General features: G+C 38.0%; 1 protein-coding gene across 3 annotated transcripts in view; it reads left to right on the forward strand.

Moving 5' to 3' along the window:
• The window catches only part of SS2 (starch synthase 2), a 119,725-nt gene extending 113,039 nt beyond the window's left edge, over window positions 1-6,686 (forward strand). For all 3 annotated transcript variants that reach the window (XM_089988183.1, XM_089988181.1, XM_089988182.1), the window contains one exon: window positions 5,457-6,686. In XM_089988183.1, the coding sequence (XP_089844309.1) occupies window positions 5,457-6,413 (957 nt within the window). In that variant the 3' untranslated portion in view covers window positions 6,414-6,686. The remainder of the gene's footprint in view (window positions 1-5,456) is intronic.
• Window positions 6,687-20,226: the final 13,540 nt, after the last annotated feature.

Genomic DNA, 20,226 nt, shown 5'->3' on the forward strand with positions numbered 1-20,226 from the left:
AAGGCTTAGGCAAAACTATAGTGTCGATATCCAAGTTTCAGCCAAAACATCACCATTAACACCTTAAAACATAGAAATAGTGGTATACTAACTCATGTTTCAGAAAAAAACAGCCAACCCAAACTTATATGGGGACAAAGTGCAAAGAAAACCTCAAAATCTCCTTACAGCCTGCTATAGGAGACCAAAAACTCGTCAAATCTCCCAACATACCTCAAATATGGCTGCCACAATGGTTTCCTTTCATTCTACTATGAAAAACAACCTGAATAGATGTTAATCCAAGCCTTTAAATGTAGAAATCTGGTCTAAATTGACAGATTTCTCAAATCTGGTACGAGTTTCCACCAAAATCCAGAAAATCTTGAAAATTTTATAGAAATTCCAAAACTGTTTCGATTTCAATGAAATTTGGTTTGATGATCTTCTAAAATCCCAAACTAGTGAATCCTCAAATCAGATTTGCAAAATCAGAAACTTCCATACCAGGTGATTAGCAAAATGATCAGTCAGCAGGTGTAACGCCCCAAAATTTTAACTTGTGATTTCGAAAACATTATCGAAAAACCTTTCAAAGATTTAAAGTTTTTACTTTTAAAAACGACAACGGAAGACATTTAGAAAGGAGCACAAGTCAACAATCCTGGGTACATTAGCTGAAAGACCACCATTTACATGAACAACTACTAAAAAGGAATTGAGGAAATAATGCAATAGATTATTAATAAAATCTACAGTTTATTACAAAATAAGCAATTTCCCAAAGTTCCATAATCTAAAGAAAACTCTAAAACTCATAGTCAAGACGCCAGTAGAAAGAAGTCATACTCCTCACCTGCCCATGAAATGGGTCAGTTTCATAACAAACCAGTAGGTGCACGAATAAATAAGTAGAATAAAATAAAATAGGACATTAATGAGATAAACAATTATTATTATAATTTGTTCTAACAAGTGTAATATGTGCAAAGAGCTATTGTTTGAAGCATTTCAAGCAGTGTAAGTCTCAATCATCTACAACTATTCAAAAAGATATTCTTTAAGTTCTGATATTAACTGGCATGTGGGTACGCACAGACGCGAAACGTAGAAACAACCGAGACCGATCCGGGAGTATATTATGTCAGGTGTTTTCATTAACCCGGATGGCTGAATGAGTCTGCTCCTAAGGGGATGGTCAGCGACCAAGAGAGTAAATCCCCAAAGGCATTCGTGGCCCATGGATGCATCCAACTTCTGCAGAAGTACCTGGGAGTTACCACCTAGGATAATTTATGGTAATCCCAATTCCCCCTAAGTCCGATGACTGGGGAAGCCGAGTCTTTTGCCTGTGGGGTGGTTTTTAACAACCTGTCCATCGAACTTTTTGTACCATCCATCCTCTCCCTTGATGAACCGTGAAGGTCGAATGGGTACGACGGGAGTTTCTTAACCGCCGCCCCATTCTATATTCTCTGGTCTATTAGACCCACTCGAGCATCTTGCCTGTGAAGGCGAGTTGTCATCATTTATGTGATCTCAGCATTGTGCTAAATGCACGCATCGAGGTTGCTACAACCTCATCATCCAACCATCGTAACACACATGGGACGTACTTGTCCAAAAGTATGATCGTACCTACCTAGAGGTACGACTACGATGAGAGGGCAACATATAATGTTTTATGATTCTTTTGGTTCATACATGACATGTATTGCTCTTTGAGCAATTGGCCTGTGGAGGCCGACATTATCTCATCTATATCAATAAAGTGTTGATTTCCCACTTCAAAGTACTCCATGACCTCTTGTAAAATTTATACCGTACTTGTCTTAAGGTTCGGTTACAATAGCAATTGCAGTGGGTCTCTCTCTAGAAATGAGTCTATTTACAAAGTTTACATCAAGTATGCAATTTCAAAAGAATAAGCATGCAGAACAGACAATCACAAGTTAAGTAATCCTACAGGTAAGCATGTATGCCAATTAAACTACTCGATTCTCTCTAGAATGAGTCTACCCATAGAGTTTACATTAAACATGTAATTTCAAAAGAATCAGAACGAGGAAAACACTGACCAGACAATCATAAGTTAAATACTTCTTCAGATAAGCAGGTATGTAAAATAATTATTCTATCTCAGAAGTCTTATTTTATTTCATTCATCCAAAATCCTCGTGCGACTTTCCCCTACCTCGGGATGTCGTGCAGCTGCGTGCGTCTACGGGTGTAGATGATACGAGGCTCAGGCCACGGAACCAGAGCGGGGTTCGATGCGAAGTCTGCACAAGTGTGAGTATTCAGCGCTACATTACTTATCATGCGAAGAATAGAAAGTTAGGCCTGACGATCGAAAAAGAGAGAGGCAGCAGGGGTGTGCCCCTGTTGGCCGAAATCAGAAAAGCGACAGGGGCGAGCCCCTGCCTGCTGACAACAGCGGGGCGACAGGGGATGAGCCCATGTCGAAAACAGCGAGGCGGCAGGGGGGCCAGCCCCTGCCGACAATAGTGAAGCGGCAGGGGTCGAGCCCCTGCCGACAGCAACGAGACGGCAGGGCCAGCCCCTGCCGACAACAACGAGGCGGCAGGGGCTGAGCCACTGCCGACAGCCACGAGACGACAGGGGGCCAGCCCCTGCCGACAGCATTGAAGCGGCTGGGGCTGAGCCCCTGCCGACAGCCTCGAGACGGCAGGGGGCCAACCCCTGCCGACAGCAACAAGGTGGTAGGGGCCAGCCCCTGTCGACAGCCGAGAGGCGGCAGGGAGCCAACCCCTGCCGACAGAGAGAGGGAGAGAGATCGGGACGGGGGTGACAGGGGGCAACCGACCTCCCGTCGGTCTCCCTATCATCCACAGGGGAGAGAGGGTGTCACAGGGGCCATTGGTCTCCTGCCGGCACTCCGGCGAACCCTTAGAGGAAAAAGGGAACGACAGGGGCCCCGTAGGCCACCTGTCGGGCCTCCGATGGGCATAAGGGAGGTGGGAGGCCGCGGTATGGGTCGTGCGCTGTATGCAGGCCTCCCGACGAGGTGACATAGAGGGGGGGAGTTGAAGAGGGAGGAGAAGACGTACCTGGGAATAGGATTGCCAGCGTCGTCGGTCGGTAGTGGTTGTCGCGGCGGCGGTGACGGCGGCGTGCGCAGCGAAGGAGGAGGTCGGCGCAATGGGAGCGAAGGGCTTCGAGAGGGAGGCGTGCCTCCCCTCACCCTCCTACGCTGTTCTTAAAGGGCACAGGGGGGGCGATGAATGGGGAAACCCTCGGTGGGTTTCCCTAATCCGCCCGATTTCGCAGGCGGGGAGCGACGCTCAGGAAGGGGGTTTTCTCAAAATCCCCTTCTCGAGTCAGGTTATTTTAAAACCCTATCGATGATGGGCCCGGGTCAGGTCCGGACCCGACCCGGCCCGGGTCCGTTACAATTAATTTTTTTTTTTAAACTGTGGGTTTTACAACAGGTCTTGGTCAATTCACAACACCAATGCATCACTCCAACAACACTATCAATCTTCTCATCTGGTCTCAGTTCTAGCTCTGATACTATAAACAAGTATCAAGATGCAAGAGGAAGAAGAAGAGAAGCAAATGAGAGAAGACTTCATATATTTTTTTCTTTGAGGGGTTACAAAGTATATAGTGGTCTACTTCCCCTTTACAACATTCTTCTTGATTAAAGTACCCTTTACAACATGAATAAATACAATATTGCATAAAGAACTGAAAACCGGACAGATTTGACTGTCATTAGCTTTGACTCTATTCATCTATATATACGATATTATATTACAGCAACCTTTAACAGATTCTATGTCTTTTAAAGTAAGTGCCTAATTTTCTTGAATGTTTTAGTTGTGTCGTGAATCTTGTGACCCAATCTTGAAAAACATTGAAACACATTTTGAGTCTTTTGTTTACTCTTATTATAAAACTTAAAAAGCTTCTTAATCTCAATATGTTTTGCGTTATGGATGCAGAATTCAATATTATTATTGTCTAGCACAATAGATCTCTTGATATAATTTAACTGAGGGATGCCAATATATGCTAAACTCAAGAAATTGCTGGAGTAAATATTTCTGCAAGGTTGTATCATATTTCAAAACAGGAATGAGTAATCTTTTATTTTCTATTAAAGAAGTTAATATTTTGATGGAGAATATACAATATTCTGATGCATGATTTTGTTTAATGCTTATTGCAGTCAATATTAATGGAGAATACATCCTTAGGAGATGAAACAAGGACATAAATCAGTGCACTAATTAACAATCAGCCAATCATTTCATCATGTATTTTATATACAAAACATGCATTTCATCTGGCATAGAATAATAAGGTATACACTGGATGGAAGAAGGAATCATGAATTATCCCTTTTGACCTTAAGAGTTGCAAGAGACTATGTGTTTGTTTTTCTTCAGAATTCCATGATATTTATGAGAATTTTTTGGAATTCTCTTAAGAGCGAAGCACAACTTGGAATTTATTGATAGTTTGAGGTAGTTCTGAATTTCATAGTTATTTGGAACTGGTATAAAGTGTAATTTTTGGGGTACACATTAAGTGGTACTTTTTTATGCTTCAGGGTTGTTTCATAGAGCATGTTTTGGTAGGGACTAGAATTTTCTAAATCTTTAGAATTTTCAGATTTCTAATCCTTCTAAGGAAAGTAAAACAGCAAACTAGAAAGGGGCGCTAAAGATGCGTCTCCTCACAGGACGGGGAACTTTGAGCTCACTTGTTGTGGTTGCTTCCATTTGTTTTCATCACAAATCATTCAACATCATATGTGGACGATGATGAATTATTTTTTCCTATGTCCAATGGCTACTATAGATGGCTCACAACTAGGGAAAAGATAACTGCACCATGAATCTCATGGGTTTGAGATTTGGTTGATCTTGCTGAGTTCATTCTAGATATGGGACTGAGAAATATTTTACTGAAATGATGCTTGATGGTGTCATCATGAGCTAGATGCGAGATATATGATGCAACAGTATGGGAAAATGCAATCCATGAAGGCGCACCTTTAGAGTAGCACTTCTATTATGATGTATTTGAGGTTTACTCGAGAGAAATATAATTTGAGATTAATGTTTTTATGTTGTATTGTTGTGTAAGTTTTCATCACATGCATTTTTATGTTCCTTTATATGTTATTTGACTGGTTCTTTCTAAAATGTTTGGCCAGTGATAAAGGTTTTAGATATTTTGCTTTATTAGTTCTAGATGCATTACCCTTTTTTTTCCTTTTGCTTCAATAGAAGTCTTGAGTTAGTGTTCATCCATTCCTTATGTGATGCTGTAGTTTGCAACAGAGGTGCAGCTAGCTTTCTTTAAATTGAAAGTTAAATTTTTGCTCATTGTTTTTGAAAATTTCTTTTCCCTTTTCAATAAAAAAGGGAGAAAGGAAATTTGCACATATGTTCGGGTTTCCATTCAATTTTGTAACTTGAATCTGCTTTTTATCTGGTATTCAGGGACGTGGTCCAGTGGACAATTTTTCTGTAACAGGGCTGCCAGATCACTATCTAGATCTTTTCAGACTTCATGACCCAGTTGGTGGTGAACATTTTAATATTTTTGCGGCTGGAATTAAAACAGCTGATCGAGTTGTTACTGTCAGCCATGGTTATGCTTGGGAGCTGAAAACATCTGAAGGGGGCTGGGGGCTTCATGGGATAATAAATGAGAGTGATTGGAAACTGAGAGGTATTGTTAATGGCATTGACATGAAGGAGTGGAATCCACAATGTGATGTTCACCTGCAATCAGATGGTTATACCAATTACTCTCTTGAAACCCTTAAAATTGGTAAAGGGCAGTGCAAAGCTGCTTTGCAGATGGAGTTGGGTTTGCCAGTTCGTGATGATGTTCCTCTTATCGGGTTCATTGGGAGGCTAGACCACCAGAAAGGAGTGGATCTCATTGCTGAGGCCATGCCTTGGATGGTCAGTCAGGATCTGCAACTGGTAATGTTAGGTACAGGAAGATCTGATCTTGAAAACATGCTGCGGCAATTTGAAGGCCAATACCGTGATAAGGTTCGAGGGTGGGTTGGTTTCTCTGTAAAAATGGCACACCGGATAACAGCAGGTGCAGACATTTTACTGATGCCATCCAGGTTTGAACCATGTGGCCTGAATCAGCTCTATGCCATGGTTTATGGCACAGTTCCTGTTGTTCATGCTGTCGGTGGGTTGAGAGACACAGTACAACCATTTGATCCATTCAAGGAGACTGGACTTGGATGGACTTTTGAAAGGGCTGAAGCCAGTCGGTTGATCAATGCATTGAGCAACTGCTTGTTGACTTACAGAGACTTTAAGAACAGTTGGGAAGGAATTCAAAGGCGGGGAATGATGCAGGACCTCAGTTGGGATCATGCTGCTCAGAACTATGAAGAAGTTCTGATTGCTGCCAAGTATCAGTGGTGATCTTTTGTGTGAGGTAGAAAATTGGTGATTGCAGTAAATGGTTCCCTCTCTGGTTGCCATTGTGCTGATGACAGCAGTCTAAATCTTCTCTTTAAAGCATCTGAAATCCGACAGGATGTGCAAGCAAGGTGTTCTGTTGACGAACACCTTCAACCCTTTCTCCCCACCAGGCTCCCTTTTTGTACAGAAAAATGCACTTCTTAAGGCACCAAGAAAACCTATGTTTTTTTCTTTTTTGCAGTAATATCTATTTTAGTATCTGTACTTTTCAAATGGATCTTCATTTTGCTGTTATGAGGTGTGCCTTGCGGTCAATCTGTTTCATCAATTATTATTTATTTTTAGTATACATCGTCGTAGAAAACGCCATTCCCAGGGTTAAGCATTATCATTAGGGCTGTGAAACTAGTCGAGCAGCTGGCCATTCAGCTTGGCTCTGAGATTGAGTATGGTGAACCGAGCAACAAGTCAGCTCGTTTAGGTAAATAAGCCGAGAAACTATTGAGTATAAATCACCTTTTTCATATTCTTTTGATTGTTATTGATGTGATCTATACAAAATTAGTTTTGAATCATGGGATTCTGTCATTTAAGTAGGTTTTTTTATTGGCTTAAAAAATCTATGGCCCACAATGCACTAAAATTTTTTGACTTAAAAAAATCATATTTTGATATTGAAATAACATGATCCAAGGTTTGATCATTAGCAAACAAACTATGCTAAACTTAACCTATGATTTTCAGCTCAATAGTTTTGTGCCTTGATAACACCAAATATTAACCCTATATATATTTTATATATTACCAAGCTGAAAAACACACTTAAAATCAACTTTTTAGAAAACACGCCAGCTGGTGATTGGCTCGTAACAAGCTCGGGCTATGCATGGGCGTACCCTTAACAAGCTGAGAGTTTGGCTTGTTCATCAAGCCCTAGTTGGCATGTTCAAGCTTGATGGCTGAGTCGCTAGATTTGCATGTTTTTAAATAAGACATGTTGGGTATCAGTCCGTCAGTGACTAAGGCCATTTGATTACCTCTCATATCCGAGGATTTGATGTGGCATGGGCCCAAGGTAATCGAATGCTGAATCATCTCACACGTATCACTACCCACTTGGGTGGCCATGTGCGCTATGGTCTATGGGAGTGCCTACACAAACATAATATGTGGCTGCAACCAATAAAGATCTTGTTTACATGAGTCAATATCATAGTTGAACGAAATAGTTGGATGGTGAGGTCATGATTGGAGGGATATAAGGTTTGAATGTTATGGTTTGAATTTTAGAAGATGGTGCAGATTCAAGCTCTAGGATGCATACATCCTTTCTTGCAGGCAGTAAGGGCCGTCAGGCCTAGGTGGAACTCAAAAGCAGTGATGATATGTCCTTTTCACATGTAAAAAAGTCAATGAACACGTGTTCATGAAAAGAGAGCTTGATATGTGTCTACGTTAGAACCAAAGAGGGCCAAATGACAATGCCCATATAGGAGGGATGAACTAGGAAACAAACATGAGACGTCCCCCACTTTCAGAGGATTTCTGGATTCTTTTTAAAATTAATTAATTATTAATTAGCTAGAGTCGTAATTGTTTCTTTTTCTTAATTGTTTATGAGTTTTAATTAATGTAGGAATCTTGATAAAGATTGGCCTTTGGGCACCTCTCTTATTAAGTTTTTTGTTCTTGGTAGGATTCTTTGTGAAGTCATGGTTGGTTTAGAATTAGACTCACGACCTCCACTCTATAATTTAAAGTTTAGAGAACCCCTTTAGATTATTGAATTGATTTCTTAAACTTCTCTCTAGACATCTCTCTCATGTTTTTCTCTTTGCTCTCTATGATCTACGTGAAGTCAGGCCTCTCTAGGTTGGTTCTTCAACCCTTTCACGGAACCAAGCCCTTCTCATACATGTATTTTCGTGGTAGTGATCCTTATCTTAGAATTTGACATAGGAGTCGTGTTACCAATGGTTATATCAATCAACTTTCCTTACAAATGCATCTCAGGTATTTATATAACTCTCTTGACCTCTATCATACCTTAAGACCAATCTCTTACCTTCTCTAAAACTGTCAAGTCATTTAGGACCCAAAACAACAAAATCACATCCTATCAATTTGAGAAAACACATAGTTCACTCGTTCCACCTCACCAGCATCTTCCACTAACCCGCCTGATATCCTTGAGCCCTAAAACCTATATCAGACCCTATAATACACGTTTTTAGGTAATCCAAGAACTCCTTGATCTAGTCCTTTTAGATCTGGACCGTAATCCTTACTGGAACCTGCATGACTCAATCATGCCTAGACCTGAAACCTGCTAAATCTTGAAATTAGCCTAACTTCCCAAAACCGCCTAGCCAAAAACGTGAACCCCTTGGGTCTAAAATTTGAACCTAAGCTTCCTTAGGATATTTAGTTTGAACCCTCTAAAAAACATGATTTTATCATATCTCAATTCTGAGATATCAATTTTACAAACAAGGTCCCCAAACTGAGTAACTATGTTATGTCTGTCTGTCCCATTCCAGAAATCGTATCGATATGTCCTTATTTTGCCTGACCCTAAAATTTGGTTTATACCTTTCCTAAAGTGTTTGCAATTTTTTTTTCTGAATTTGAGATTTTTTATACTCATCGTTTGGGCATACCAATTCTTCTACTGAAACCTGTCAGAACCAGCCTACCCAATTTTGACTTTGACTAAATCTAGACCTAATCGAGCCCACCTAAGCCCTAAACCTAACCTATGCCTACCTAAAATGCAACAAAATCCAAAGGGGACTACCCCCTAGTTTGCTTATAAAAAACTGACAAGGGGATTAATATGATTGGTAGCATTTGTGTGTACGTAGGAAGCATCAGGTTGGGCCCACAAGATTGGTCTTGGGTTAAGCCTAGGTTTAGGTGAGTCTAGCTGGTCAAGGAAAGGTTTTGTTTTTAGACTTATTCTGATAGAGTTCGGAAGAAAATTTCTTTCTTTCAAATGGTTCATAGAAAAAATCTAAAATTTGGTCTAGTGGTTTAGGATAGGTAGAGAAAAGTTTTCACAAAAAGAGTAGAGGTTGACTCGTTATGGTTTGGGAGATATGAGTTCTAGAACATGGAGTCGGGTTAGGGTCTAGACTAGTCTGAATTGTGTTTTGGGTCTGGTAGGGTTGAATAGAAAAATTAGATCTTTCTACTGAGTTAGGATAAAATCTTGTTCTTTTTAGAGTAGGTTCAGGATGCGTGAAGGAAGCTTGGGTTTTGAGATAGGATGTTACAGAGTGTGGGCCTTTTCTATAGTTCACAACAATAGAAAATTGGGACCTAAGTAGGCTTTTATGGGCTTGGCAAGTTAAGGGGAAGGGCTAGAGGATTAAGGCAGGGGTAGGTTAGACTTACTTGGGCTTAGTAAACACTCTTGGGAAGGTCTACTACCGGGATGCAAGTCAGAGGGGTCATCTAGGTGCAGGTTGGTCCAGCTGAAGGTCATCCACCTTAGTACTTCAGACCATTGTCCATCATTTGGCTTGGGCTGCCAATGTTCCAAGGTCCAGACCTACAAGAAGCCTTTCATTCTGAGCTTGGTATAAGCAACATAAGCAAAGAGAAATGTGAGAGAGAGACGAATTTGAGGAGGAAGCTATTTCATTTCTTTATTTTTTTATCCCCTATTCAAGAGATTTCAAGCCTTTATATAGGCCCAAAAGTGGCTTATAAAGCCTTCACCAATTAAGAAGATAAGTAAATGCAAAATGAGAAAACCTAAGAGGCTTCTTAGTGGCTCAAATACATTTAACAAAAAATACCTACTTAAAAAAAACCTTATTAAGATAACACCTAAACTTTGATAGCACCTCCATAATCAGACTCACATCCAACTAGGATCTGGAGAGGTCAACCTCCCTAGGTGGGCCCCACGTGGCCCAATGGGTCTTGGGCAGTTTGGAGGATCTGGGTCTGAATATGGATATTATGGAGATGGGCCCAGTTGGGTCTTTCTTGGTGGATTCAAATACGGGTCTAGAAATTATCTGTATCATCCCATTCTCCTTGAAAATTGCCTAGTCCCTTAGGCAAGAAACATTTTGATGAGGCACCCAAAATGCCACTATTGCATAATTATGATTTCATCATATTTAATGCTTCCTCTCTTTGTCACAATCAAGTTGCCTTTGCTAAATTGGTAGTTTGATCTGCTTGCTACCAAGGCACAATACTTAATAGATATGACAACATTCACACAATCTTCTGGTTGTTGCAACTGCAAGCTGAGAGTTCCTGTCAAGAAACTAATGTAGACAATGGCGTCCATATAATTGGAGGGCATATTATCCACTGCAGAACTGACATCGGTTCTTCTGAAATTCATATCATAACTTTGCCAGATGCAGCTCTAAAGACGATCCGCCAAGGCTTGAGATAATGTTGTTAAAGAATCACTTGCAATTTCATATATGGCACCCAAGGATTGAGATAGAATCTCAACTTCTTTTAAACTTGGTAGATACTTCAAACCACTACATAGTTTTCATGCATCTTTATCTACCCATTAACTTAGCACCCTCACACCCATCTTCCTCAATTTACTAGACACAGTTAGACTCAGGTAAAGGAACTTAGGTTCAATGGACTCAGGTTAGGTAGGACAAGCTAGTTCAGGCAGGACTGGGCAAAAAAATTGGTTCTCCTGAATGGTACAACATAAAATCATGAAATTTTTGGATATGGTTGTTGATACCTTAGTGGAGATTGAGTCCAAATTTCATGGTAAAAGATTATGGAATCGAGGAGCTATGAATTTTCAAAGTCACGTGAAAATTCAAGACAAGTGTCAGACACACTGGGTTTGGTTCTAGACAGGTTCAGAAGCAAGGTGTGGTAGAAAAATCATTTCTTTCAAATGGTGAATCCGAAAAATATAAAATTTTGGGAGATGATTTTAGACACAATTGAGAGGGTTTAGTTAAAATTTCAAGGTCAAAGGCCTTGGGAATAGAGAGTTATGATTTTTTGAAGTTTTAGCAAAACTGACTGTTGTAGGACAATCTGGGTTTTGAGAACTGACAGGCTATACTAAAAACTTGAGTTTTTAGTACTGAGAATTCAATAAATCTCGAAATTTTGGGGTTAAGCTAAGGACACTTTGAAGAATTTAGGGTCCAAATTTTAAACCTAGATTCATCACGGTTTAGGTTAAGAGATTTTTTGAAGTTTGATGGGTTTTGGGGTTTGGTGTCTTGTTTTGTGAAAACTATTTAAAAAAATATTTTTATATGAAAAAAATGTGAAAGCCAGACACCAAAAATAAAAACCGGCTCTCACAAGTGGAGTTCGGGTCGAACTTAGGGCACGAGAATACTTGTATTCAAACATGCAACTAAACTATGCTTTATTGCCTAAAATAGAAAATTACAAGAAAATAAAACTACTTAACTATTACATCAAATGTTTACCTTACGCAGAGGGTTTAAAATGATTTTATTACAAACCCAAAATGAATTAAACTCCTAATTCTAAAAGAAAAGTAAAAGTGTCTTCTGCGCTTGTGCCTCGTGTCGCGTGTCAGATGCGCACCACCACGTATCCCGCTCACTTGCCTTCACTCCATGCTATCTTGCACAACACGAATACACAAAGCAGAAAGACGAAACAACTAGTGCTATACTAAAAATATAAAATACTGTAAAAGGTACAAAATGAAAGGATGAGACATGTAAAAATCAAAATGACTAAAATACCTAAAATGCCTAAATGGCATAAAATGCAATTCTTGAAATGCGAGATGAACTAATTGAATGCTAAAAGCTAAATTGAAACAAGAAATGATAATGCTAAAATAATGCAATTACAACTATGAATGCAATGTTCACTAAATGAAAACTAAATGCTAAATGATAAGTAAACACAAGTAACAATGTTAAACAAAACGAATACAAGAAAACACATGCTAACAACAAAATGCTAAACACATTACTAAATGCTAAACAAATGCTAAACTGAATGCTAAATGCTGTAATGAAAATCTTGGGTTGCCGTGAAATTGACTTTAAAACATGTTGTGAAATTTAAATGTCATGAAAATGCAATAAAATGCCTAAAATGAAATACCATGAGAAGTGAAAATAACTTGAAATTGAACTGCCTTGAAACTTGAAAGACAAGCTGCTGTGAAAACTAAAAGACTGTGAAAATCCACTGCCATGAAAAGGGCTTCACGATAAATTTCATTTGCCGTGAAAACCACAACAGCCGTGAGTAACTCAGGTGGACTCAGGTGCTCAATCGTGAAGATGCTTAGGCGTCGGGTAAATGGTGCTCAGTCGTGAAGATGGGCTGGTGCTCAGTGAAGAAGCAACCGTCAAGATGGCTGCTAAGAAGATGGTTGCTAAAAGCTGTCGTGAATGATGTAGCCGTGAAGAAGGATTTTACGAATGAACTTTTGATCAACAGAGGATCTCCAGCAGTTTAGAAGAGGATTTCACGTCCAAACAGAGAAGTTTCAGCAAATCCGATAGATCAGATCTGCTTTCATGACAGATGCAAGTGCATTTTGGCAAAAGTAAACCAAATCTGACGGATCTGATGATGATTCTGGCAAAGGTAAACCACATTCGACAGACTTGATTATTAATGCTCAGATCCTACTTTTGAAATGAATTGATGCAATGCAACAATGAATTCTTATGCTATGCAATGCAGAGAAAGAAAATAACAGATGCACAAAAATGCAGATGCAATGCACAAACAAAGATAATCAGATGAATGGATGATGCACAGAAATGCAAATGATGTTGATGAATCAGATGAACAGGAAAGATGCGGTAAAATGCAAATGATGCAGATGCTGAACTAAATCAAATGCAGAAAACTGAGAATATGAAATGCAAGTACAAAAATTTGAGAGGAAGAGGAAATACACAGGGTTACGATGAATAAAAATTAATGAAAAAGGATGCAATGCAAATTTAAAATCTACTGGATGAAAATTGTAAGATGAACCGATGTTACGAAAATGCAATTAAAACTGTAGATTGAAGAGAGAGAGAGGGAAAGAAAGAAGAAGGAGAGAAAGAGGAAAAGAGGGAGAAGAAGAAGAAGAGAAAAAGAAACTTACGGTCTTGGTTGGGAAAAGAAGTGGACTTTCCCCCAGAATCAATGCTCCTCGTTGTAGAAGACTCACACCTGTGAAATAGACTCGTTGAGAAAAGAGGGAGGGAGAGGAAGAAGAACTAGTAGAGGAGAGGGGTTGAGAAGAAGAGGCGGAAATGTTTTTTCCAAAGGGAAGCCAACTCTTCTCAAACCCTACGTGGGTTATTTAAAGAGAGGGGTTTTTAGAAAATGCACCACTTATTTTCTAAAATTCCTAAAAAGGGCTTAAAATGAAAATATTTTCTAAAAACTCTAAAAAAACCTACACTATTTACTAAACTACTAAGACTTTCTAAAAAAAACTATTTTGACGGTTTATTTTTCTAATTAAAAATCTAAATCCTAAAAAAAATATCACTAACTAATTCCTAAACGACCTAAATCGCCAAATTAACTCGCAATTTATGCTTTTTTTCTGATTTTTATCTTTTTCGCATGATTTCTCGAAACTAACAATAAACTTGGGATTTTAATGCGATTATTCATCGGATCATGTATGAATTAATATGATTTAAATGCTAAAATAAATGCATGATCAAATACCCCCATGCTTATCATTTGCTAGTCCTCAAGAAAACTAAAGCAAAAATGCAAGAATCAAAACTACTCAACTAACTCACTTTCGTAGGAATCACGGTTGCATTTAGCACATGCAACAAGCCCTTTCAACCCCTGGGTTACCCTAGTGGACGAGTAAGGTCTCGTGAGGGTTTGCAGTGATGCTACCCACAAACATCCCTGTCATGTATGCATAATATTATACATCCTCACAAGCAATAGGTAATTAAAGATTTTGTTTTCACGAATATATCCTGTTATTACATAATCAAAGCATAATTATAGTCTTTTATATACCACCACAGAAAAAAAAATTCTTTCACTTTTCTAAATATCACAATTATTTATGTTTTATTCTCGAAAACTTAAATAAATACAAGTTATTATTTATTCATCTTGACTCATATGTTTCCTGTACAGGTTTTCTCAATCACACTTCTAAGCATTGAACTTTTTCTTTTTAAGCTCTTTTAATTTTCAAATTTTCACGCTTTTTCTTTTTTCGCACTTATTTTTATTTTATGGCTTGCGTATGGTTTGCTTTTATGCTCTGTGCAATGTCAATATCTTTTATACTTTTTCAATGCATACCAAAAGATACTGACTAAGACACAAAAGTGACATCCTTCATTTACCTTCAACTTGTGTCTGTTCTCAGCTACTAAGGATCATGAAGTTTTCCACTCTCCTTTTCGATATGAAACTCAAACGCTACACCTTGGATCTAAACTCCATCTACTAGGGATTGTGAAATTATCCAAACAACCTAACGCATGCTCTTTTATACTTTTGAGCTCATTTTTGAGCTTTTGTTCATTTGCTTAGTTTTTCAAAAATAACAATGTGCATATTTTTCGGGGAAGGGTACGTCACAAACTCCTTCATCTTGGAGATGTTTCGATCCTTCTTTTGTTTTAGGGATTATATTGATGATATTGGCTCAAAAGGTCTTTGGATGATAGCAGAAATCAAATATCTTTTAGGGTTTGTCAGTAGGTTCATCACATTCACCTTCATCTCGATGATGATCAGAACTTTCTCTGGAAGGATCCTTCACAAACTCCTTCATCTTGAAGATGATCCAAATTCTCTTTGGCCCCGGGGGTCTAGCTAGCATATTCCTCTTCATCTTGACGACAATTGAGAGATCCCTTTTGCAGATATTTGATTGCAGCTTAACTGGATCGAGGAGACATGGGTTGAGTGGATTCTTTTATAGCTCATGATATTTTCACTGCCTGATTGCCAGAAAAGTCCTCTTTTAAACATGCGCCATAGCCATGATCAATATCAGTTCGCTTCTGGCTTTTAATATCATTGAATATTTCTTTCGCTAATCATACTGAAGACATTTCTTACATCCTTTTGGTTGATCAACAGGGAAAAAGATTTGAATTTTATCCCTTTTCCGTTAAAGTTTCACCCTTTTGGAAAGAATACTAGAAGTAATCTGAGGTGATTCTTTTGTGCAGTAAAAATATTGGAATCAACAAATATTTTAGCAAAATTGGCAAAGTTTTCGAGAATTCTTTGTGGAATAATTACTCAATATAGACTTTGATAAGACCTTGAGTTGAAACTTGGGAAGGAATATTTAGATTTTGTTTTGACCGACCAGCTCTAAAGCAGGATTTGATTAACAGACCAGCTCGAAAGCAAGATTTTGTTTGACCGACCAGCTCGAAAGCAGGATTTTGTTTGACCGACCAGCTCGAAAGCACGATTTGATTGACCGACCAGCTCGAAAGCACGATTTGATTGACCAACCAACTCGAAAGCAGGATTTTTTTGTTCGACCAGCTCGAAAGCAATATTTGTTTGACCAACCAGCTCGAAAGTAGGATTTGATTGACCGACCAGCTCAAAAGCAGGATTTGTTTGACCGACCAGCTCGAAAGCAGGATTTGTTTGAGCGACCAACTCGAAAGCAGGATTTGATTGACCGACCAGCTCAAAAGCAGGATTTGATTGACCGACCAGCTCGAAAGCAGGATTTTTTTGTTCGACTAGCTCGAAAGCAGGATTTGTTTGACCGACCAACTCAAAAGCAGGATTTGATTGACCGACCAGCTCAAAAGCAAGATTTAATTGACCGACCAGCTCGAAAGCAGGATTTTTTTGACCGACCAGCTCGAAAGCAGGATTTAATTGACCGACCAACTCGAAAGCAGGATTTGTTTGAGCTACCAGCTCGAAAGCAGGATTTGATTGACCGACCAGCTCGAAAGCAGGATTTGATTGACCGATCAGCTCGAAAGCAGGATTTTTTTGTTCGACCAGCTCAAAAGCAGGATTTGTTTGACTGACCAGCTCGAAAGCAAGATTTGATTGACCGACCAACTCGAAAGCAGGATTTGATTGACCGACCAGCTCGAAAGAAGGATTTTTTTGACTGATCAGCTCAAAAGCAGGATTTGATTGACTGACCAGCTCGAAAGCAAGATTTTTTTGTTCGACCAGCTCAAAAGCAGGATTTGTTTGACCAACCAGCTCGAAAGCAGGATTTTTTTGTTCGACCAGCTCGAAAGCAGGATTTGAAATGGTAAGAATGATTGACATTGATAGAGTTGTGACCCTAAGGTTTGAGAATGATGGATATTTGATGAAATTGTAACTCGAAAGCTTAAACTTGATATACATTGATGAAGTTGTAACCCAAAGGCTTGAAAGATGATAGACATTGATGAAATTGTAACCCGAAAAGGCTTGGAAATGATAGATTTTGCTGAAATTGTAACCCAAAGGCTTGGAAATGATAGATTTTGCTGAAATTGTAACCCGAAGGCTTGCAAGACGAGAGATATTGATGAAATTGTAACCCGAAGGCTTGGCGATGATAGACATTTGATGAAATTGTAACCCGAAGGCTTGAAAAATGGAAGATATTGTGGAAATTGTAACCCAAAGGCTTGAAATTGAGAGATATTGAGGAAATCGTAACCCGGAGGCTTAAAATTGAGAATTGGATGACCCAAAAGTCAAAATTGAAATTTGAAACTTTGGAATTTTGATGAATGGTTAGTGCAAAGACTGAACCTAGAGGACTAACTTGATCAATCAGCCAGACTCTAGCATGAGTGCTAGGCATATCAGTACGAACACTGGGTTTTGAAATTGCACCAGTATGAGCACTGAATTTTGAAAGATATACCAGTACGAGCGCTGGATTTTTGAAAATGTACCAGCACGAGCAATGGATTTTGAAATATACACCAATATGAGCATTGGGTTTTGAAATGGGCCAGCACGAGTATTGGACTTTTGTTATCATCGCAAAAATTTTCCCCTCTCTTGCGAGAGAGAAACGAATTTCGTGAGTCAAACTCGACCAAAGTTTTGAAAATGGTTTTGAAAATTAACTCGCCTCCGTTTTGAAAATTTGCGGGAAAATTCCGTGGAATGGGATCCACATGTCGGTACGAGGTTCAATCGTTCCTGGCGCCTTTACGAGGGATAATTGAACCAAGGATCAATTATGTGCTTTAACTTGACTCAAATATCTAAATTATGCTCTATTTTTCCTAGAATGCACAGAGAATCAGGCTTGTGCTATGAAATTTTGAAAATAATGCAATGTTTGAGAAAAAATGATGTTTGCTTTGGAAAGTTTGAAATATGCTTGAAAATTGATTGGAAAAGTGCTTGAAAATTGAATTCCTGGGAAAATCATTGAATTTCATTGGAAGTCAGAAATTTGCATTGGAAAATGATTTCTCAGGAAAATTTGAACTTTAGAAAATCGATTTTGAAATTTGGAATTGCTTTTCTGAGAAAATGGATTTGAGAATTCTGAGAAAATCTAAGAAATTCATTGGAAAATGACTTTTGAAATGAAAAATGGATAATCAAGAAACTGGGTTCTCAGGAAAATGGGAAATCTGAGAAAATCATTTTTTTTGAAAACTTGAGACTTTGAAATTTGAGAATTTTAAAACATTGGAAAATCTTAGTTTGAACTTGGGAAATGCTTTGAAATCTCTTTTGAAAACTCAGGATTTTGAGAAAATCAGATCCTGAGAAAGACTTGGAAATTCTTGAGAAAACTGAATTTTCTGAAATTAAAATTGAAAAATGAATTTGAGAATAATGCAATTTGAATGATATGAATGAATATGAATTTGAAAAGAGAATTTCAATTGAGGAATTGGGAAATCCTTTTAAAACTTTGAGAAATGTAGTGCATTTTGAAGTTAGCCTAAGTGTGTAGGCTGAATGTGGCTAATACGAAGATCATAAATCTTGGTTTTCTTCGTATTCTGAAAATGGCCATAAATACGAATCCCACCGAGTTTATAAACTCCATAAGAGCTTGTGCATGTGCCATTCGTGTAAACCATAGTGAATTTGAAATAATGTGCATGAATCATACATCACATATTAAAATTTGCATAAATTAAACTATATGCAATGCAACCCTATTCTAAGCAGAAATGTAACTCTTATTACAAATATTACATTAATTTTTTGCATTGAATTGAATAAAATAAAGAAATAAAATAACTAAGTCTTCTTCTTGAATGTTCCTGCAAAACTAGAATACAATGTTAGCACAAAATTGTAGGTTTATCTGAATTTATCCAAAAATATTGGAAATTATAGGATATTATTCAGATATAAACTCAAATTCATACCCCCTTTGATATAAACATGAGAAATAATGAAGAAATTTCGAAATTGGGGTCAAAATGACCAAAATACCCCTGATGACCTTGAAATCAGGGTTTTCTGAAAGAATTTTAGTAAATTTTGGAATTTTGAAAATCAAATGAAATATGATGAAATATGATAATATGCATGAAAATTTATGAAATTAAAGATTGAAATTTTGAAATTTAGGTCAAAATGACCAAAATACCCTCGACAACAAGACTATGGCCTTGAAACCAGGATTTTCTGAAAGAATTTTTGTAAAAATGAAAAATATGAAATGAAAATGACATTGAAATTAACCCTAATATGATTCTACATGCTAATTTACATGAATAAAACCCTAAAATGGCAAAAATATCATAAAATATTGAATTTAACCTGATTTTCGTCTGATTTTCGCTTCTGAATTTAAAGATAAACTAACACATGGAGCAAATGAGCATGGAATTAAGCCACATTTGGCATGGACACCTAAACTAACCCTAAAAACATAATGGAGCTCGAAAATCTATTTTTTTTTTGCATTTTGAAATATGAAAATTCAAATAAAAACCATAAATTTTGTGATTTTTGCCTAAAATGTTGATTCTAAAAGGGATTTCGGATATCAAACTTCCATAAAAATTTCCCAAATTTTATGGGGTGACAGAGGACAGTTAGGCAAAGAGTTATTCTTTTTACACTTTCTGTTTTGACCTATGGTCGGATCTGTACCACTCCGGCAAGTCGGATCGGAATCCGGCGACTCTAGGATTTAAGGGAAATAGACAGGTTTCGGTAGAAAATATGGGGAAAATAGTAAACAGATGGGAAAAAGACTGAAACTGTGGGAAAATGTCTCTGACAAACAGGGGAAAATTTGTATTTTTACACCATTGGGATTCAGGTTACGGTTTGGAAAAGGGCACACTATTATCAGAGACCCGAATCTCTGAAACTTCTGTATATTGAAATTTGTCACACAGAAAATAAAATTTCAAGAAAAATACTGAAACAATTCCAAAAATCCCCATATTTTGGGAAATGACAGGAAAACATGTTAGAAACAACTTTTGTGTTAAAAGGTTTTGCAGATAGGCTATGGATTGGACGGACTTGATGCATTAGGGTCTGTCTATACCCTGACAAAGAAAAATCAAGATTTTCCCAAGGGTCTGAGAAATCCGATTTTTTACATAAGTCAAAACTAAATGAAAAAACCTCAAAATTTCCAGATCATTAGTAGATTCAATTATAAATCCACTGTGATTTTTGGGGGGAGATTCGGATGTCCCGTTGAAGTGATCTCGAATCTACAAGTCTGCCACAGGGAATTCAAAGTTTCCACAGGGTTTGAAAACCGGATTCGATCTTGGATTTATTTAATGGGGTTTCGAATCTCAAAAGAAACTATTTATTTATTTATTTATTTTTGCAGTAAATGAATAACATATGAGCCTATTTAAAATAAAATTTCTAA

Source organism: Nuphar pumila, chromosome 14, assembly GCF_984573655.1.
Source record: "Nuphar pumila chromosome 14, dmNupPumi1.hap1.1, whole genome shotgun sequence".
In the NCBI taxonomy this organism is placed as follows: domain Eukaryota; kingdom Viridiplantae; phylum Streptophyta; class Magnoliopsida; order Nymphaeales; family Nymphaeaceae; genus Nuphar; species Nuphar pumila.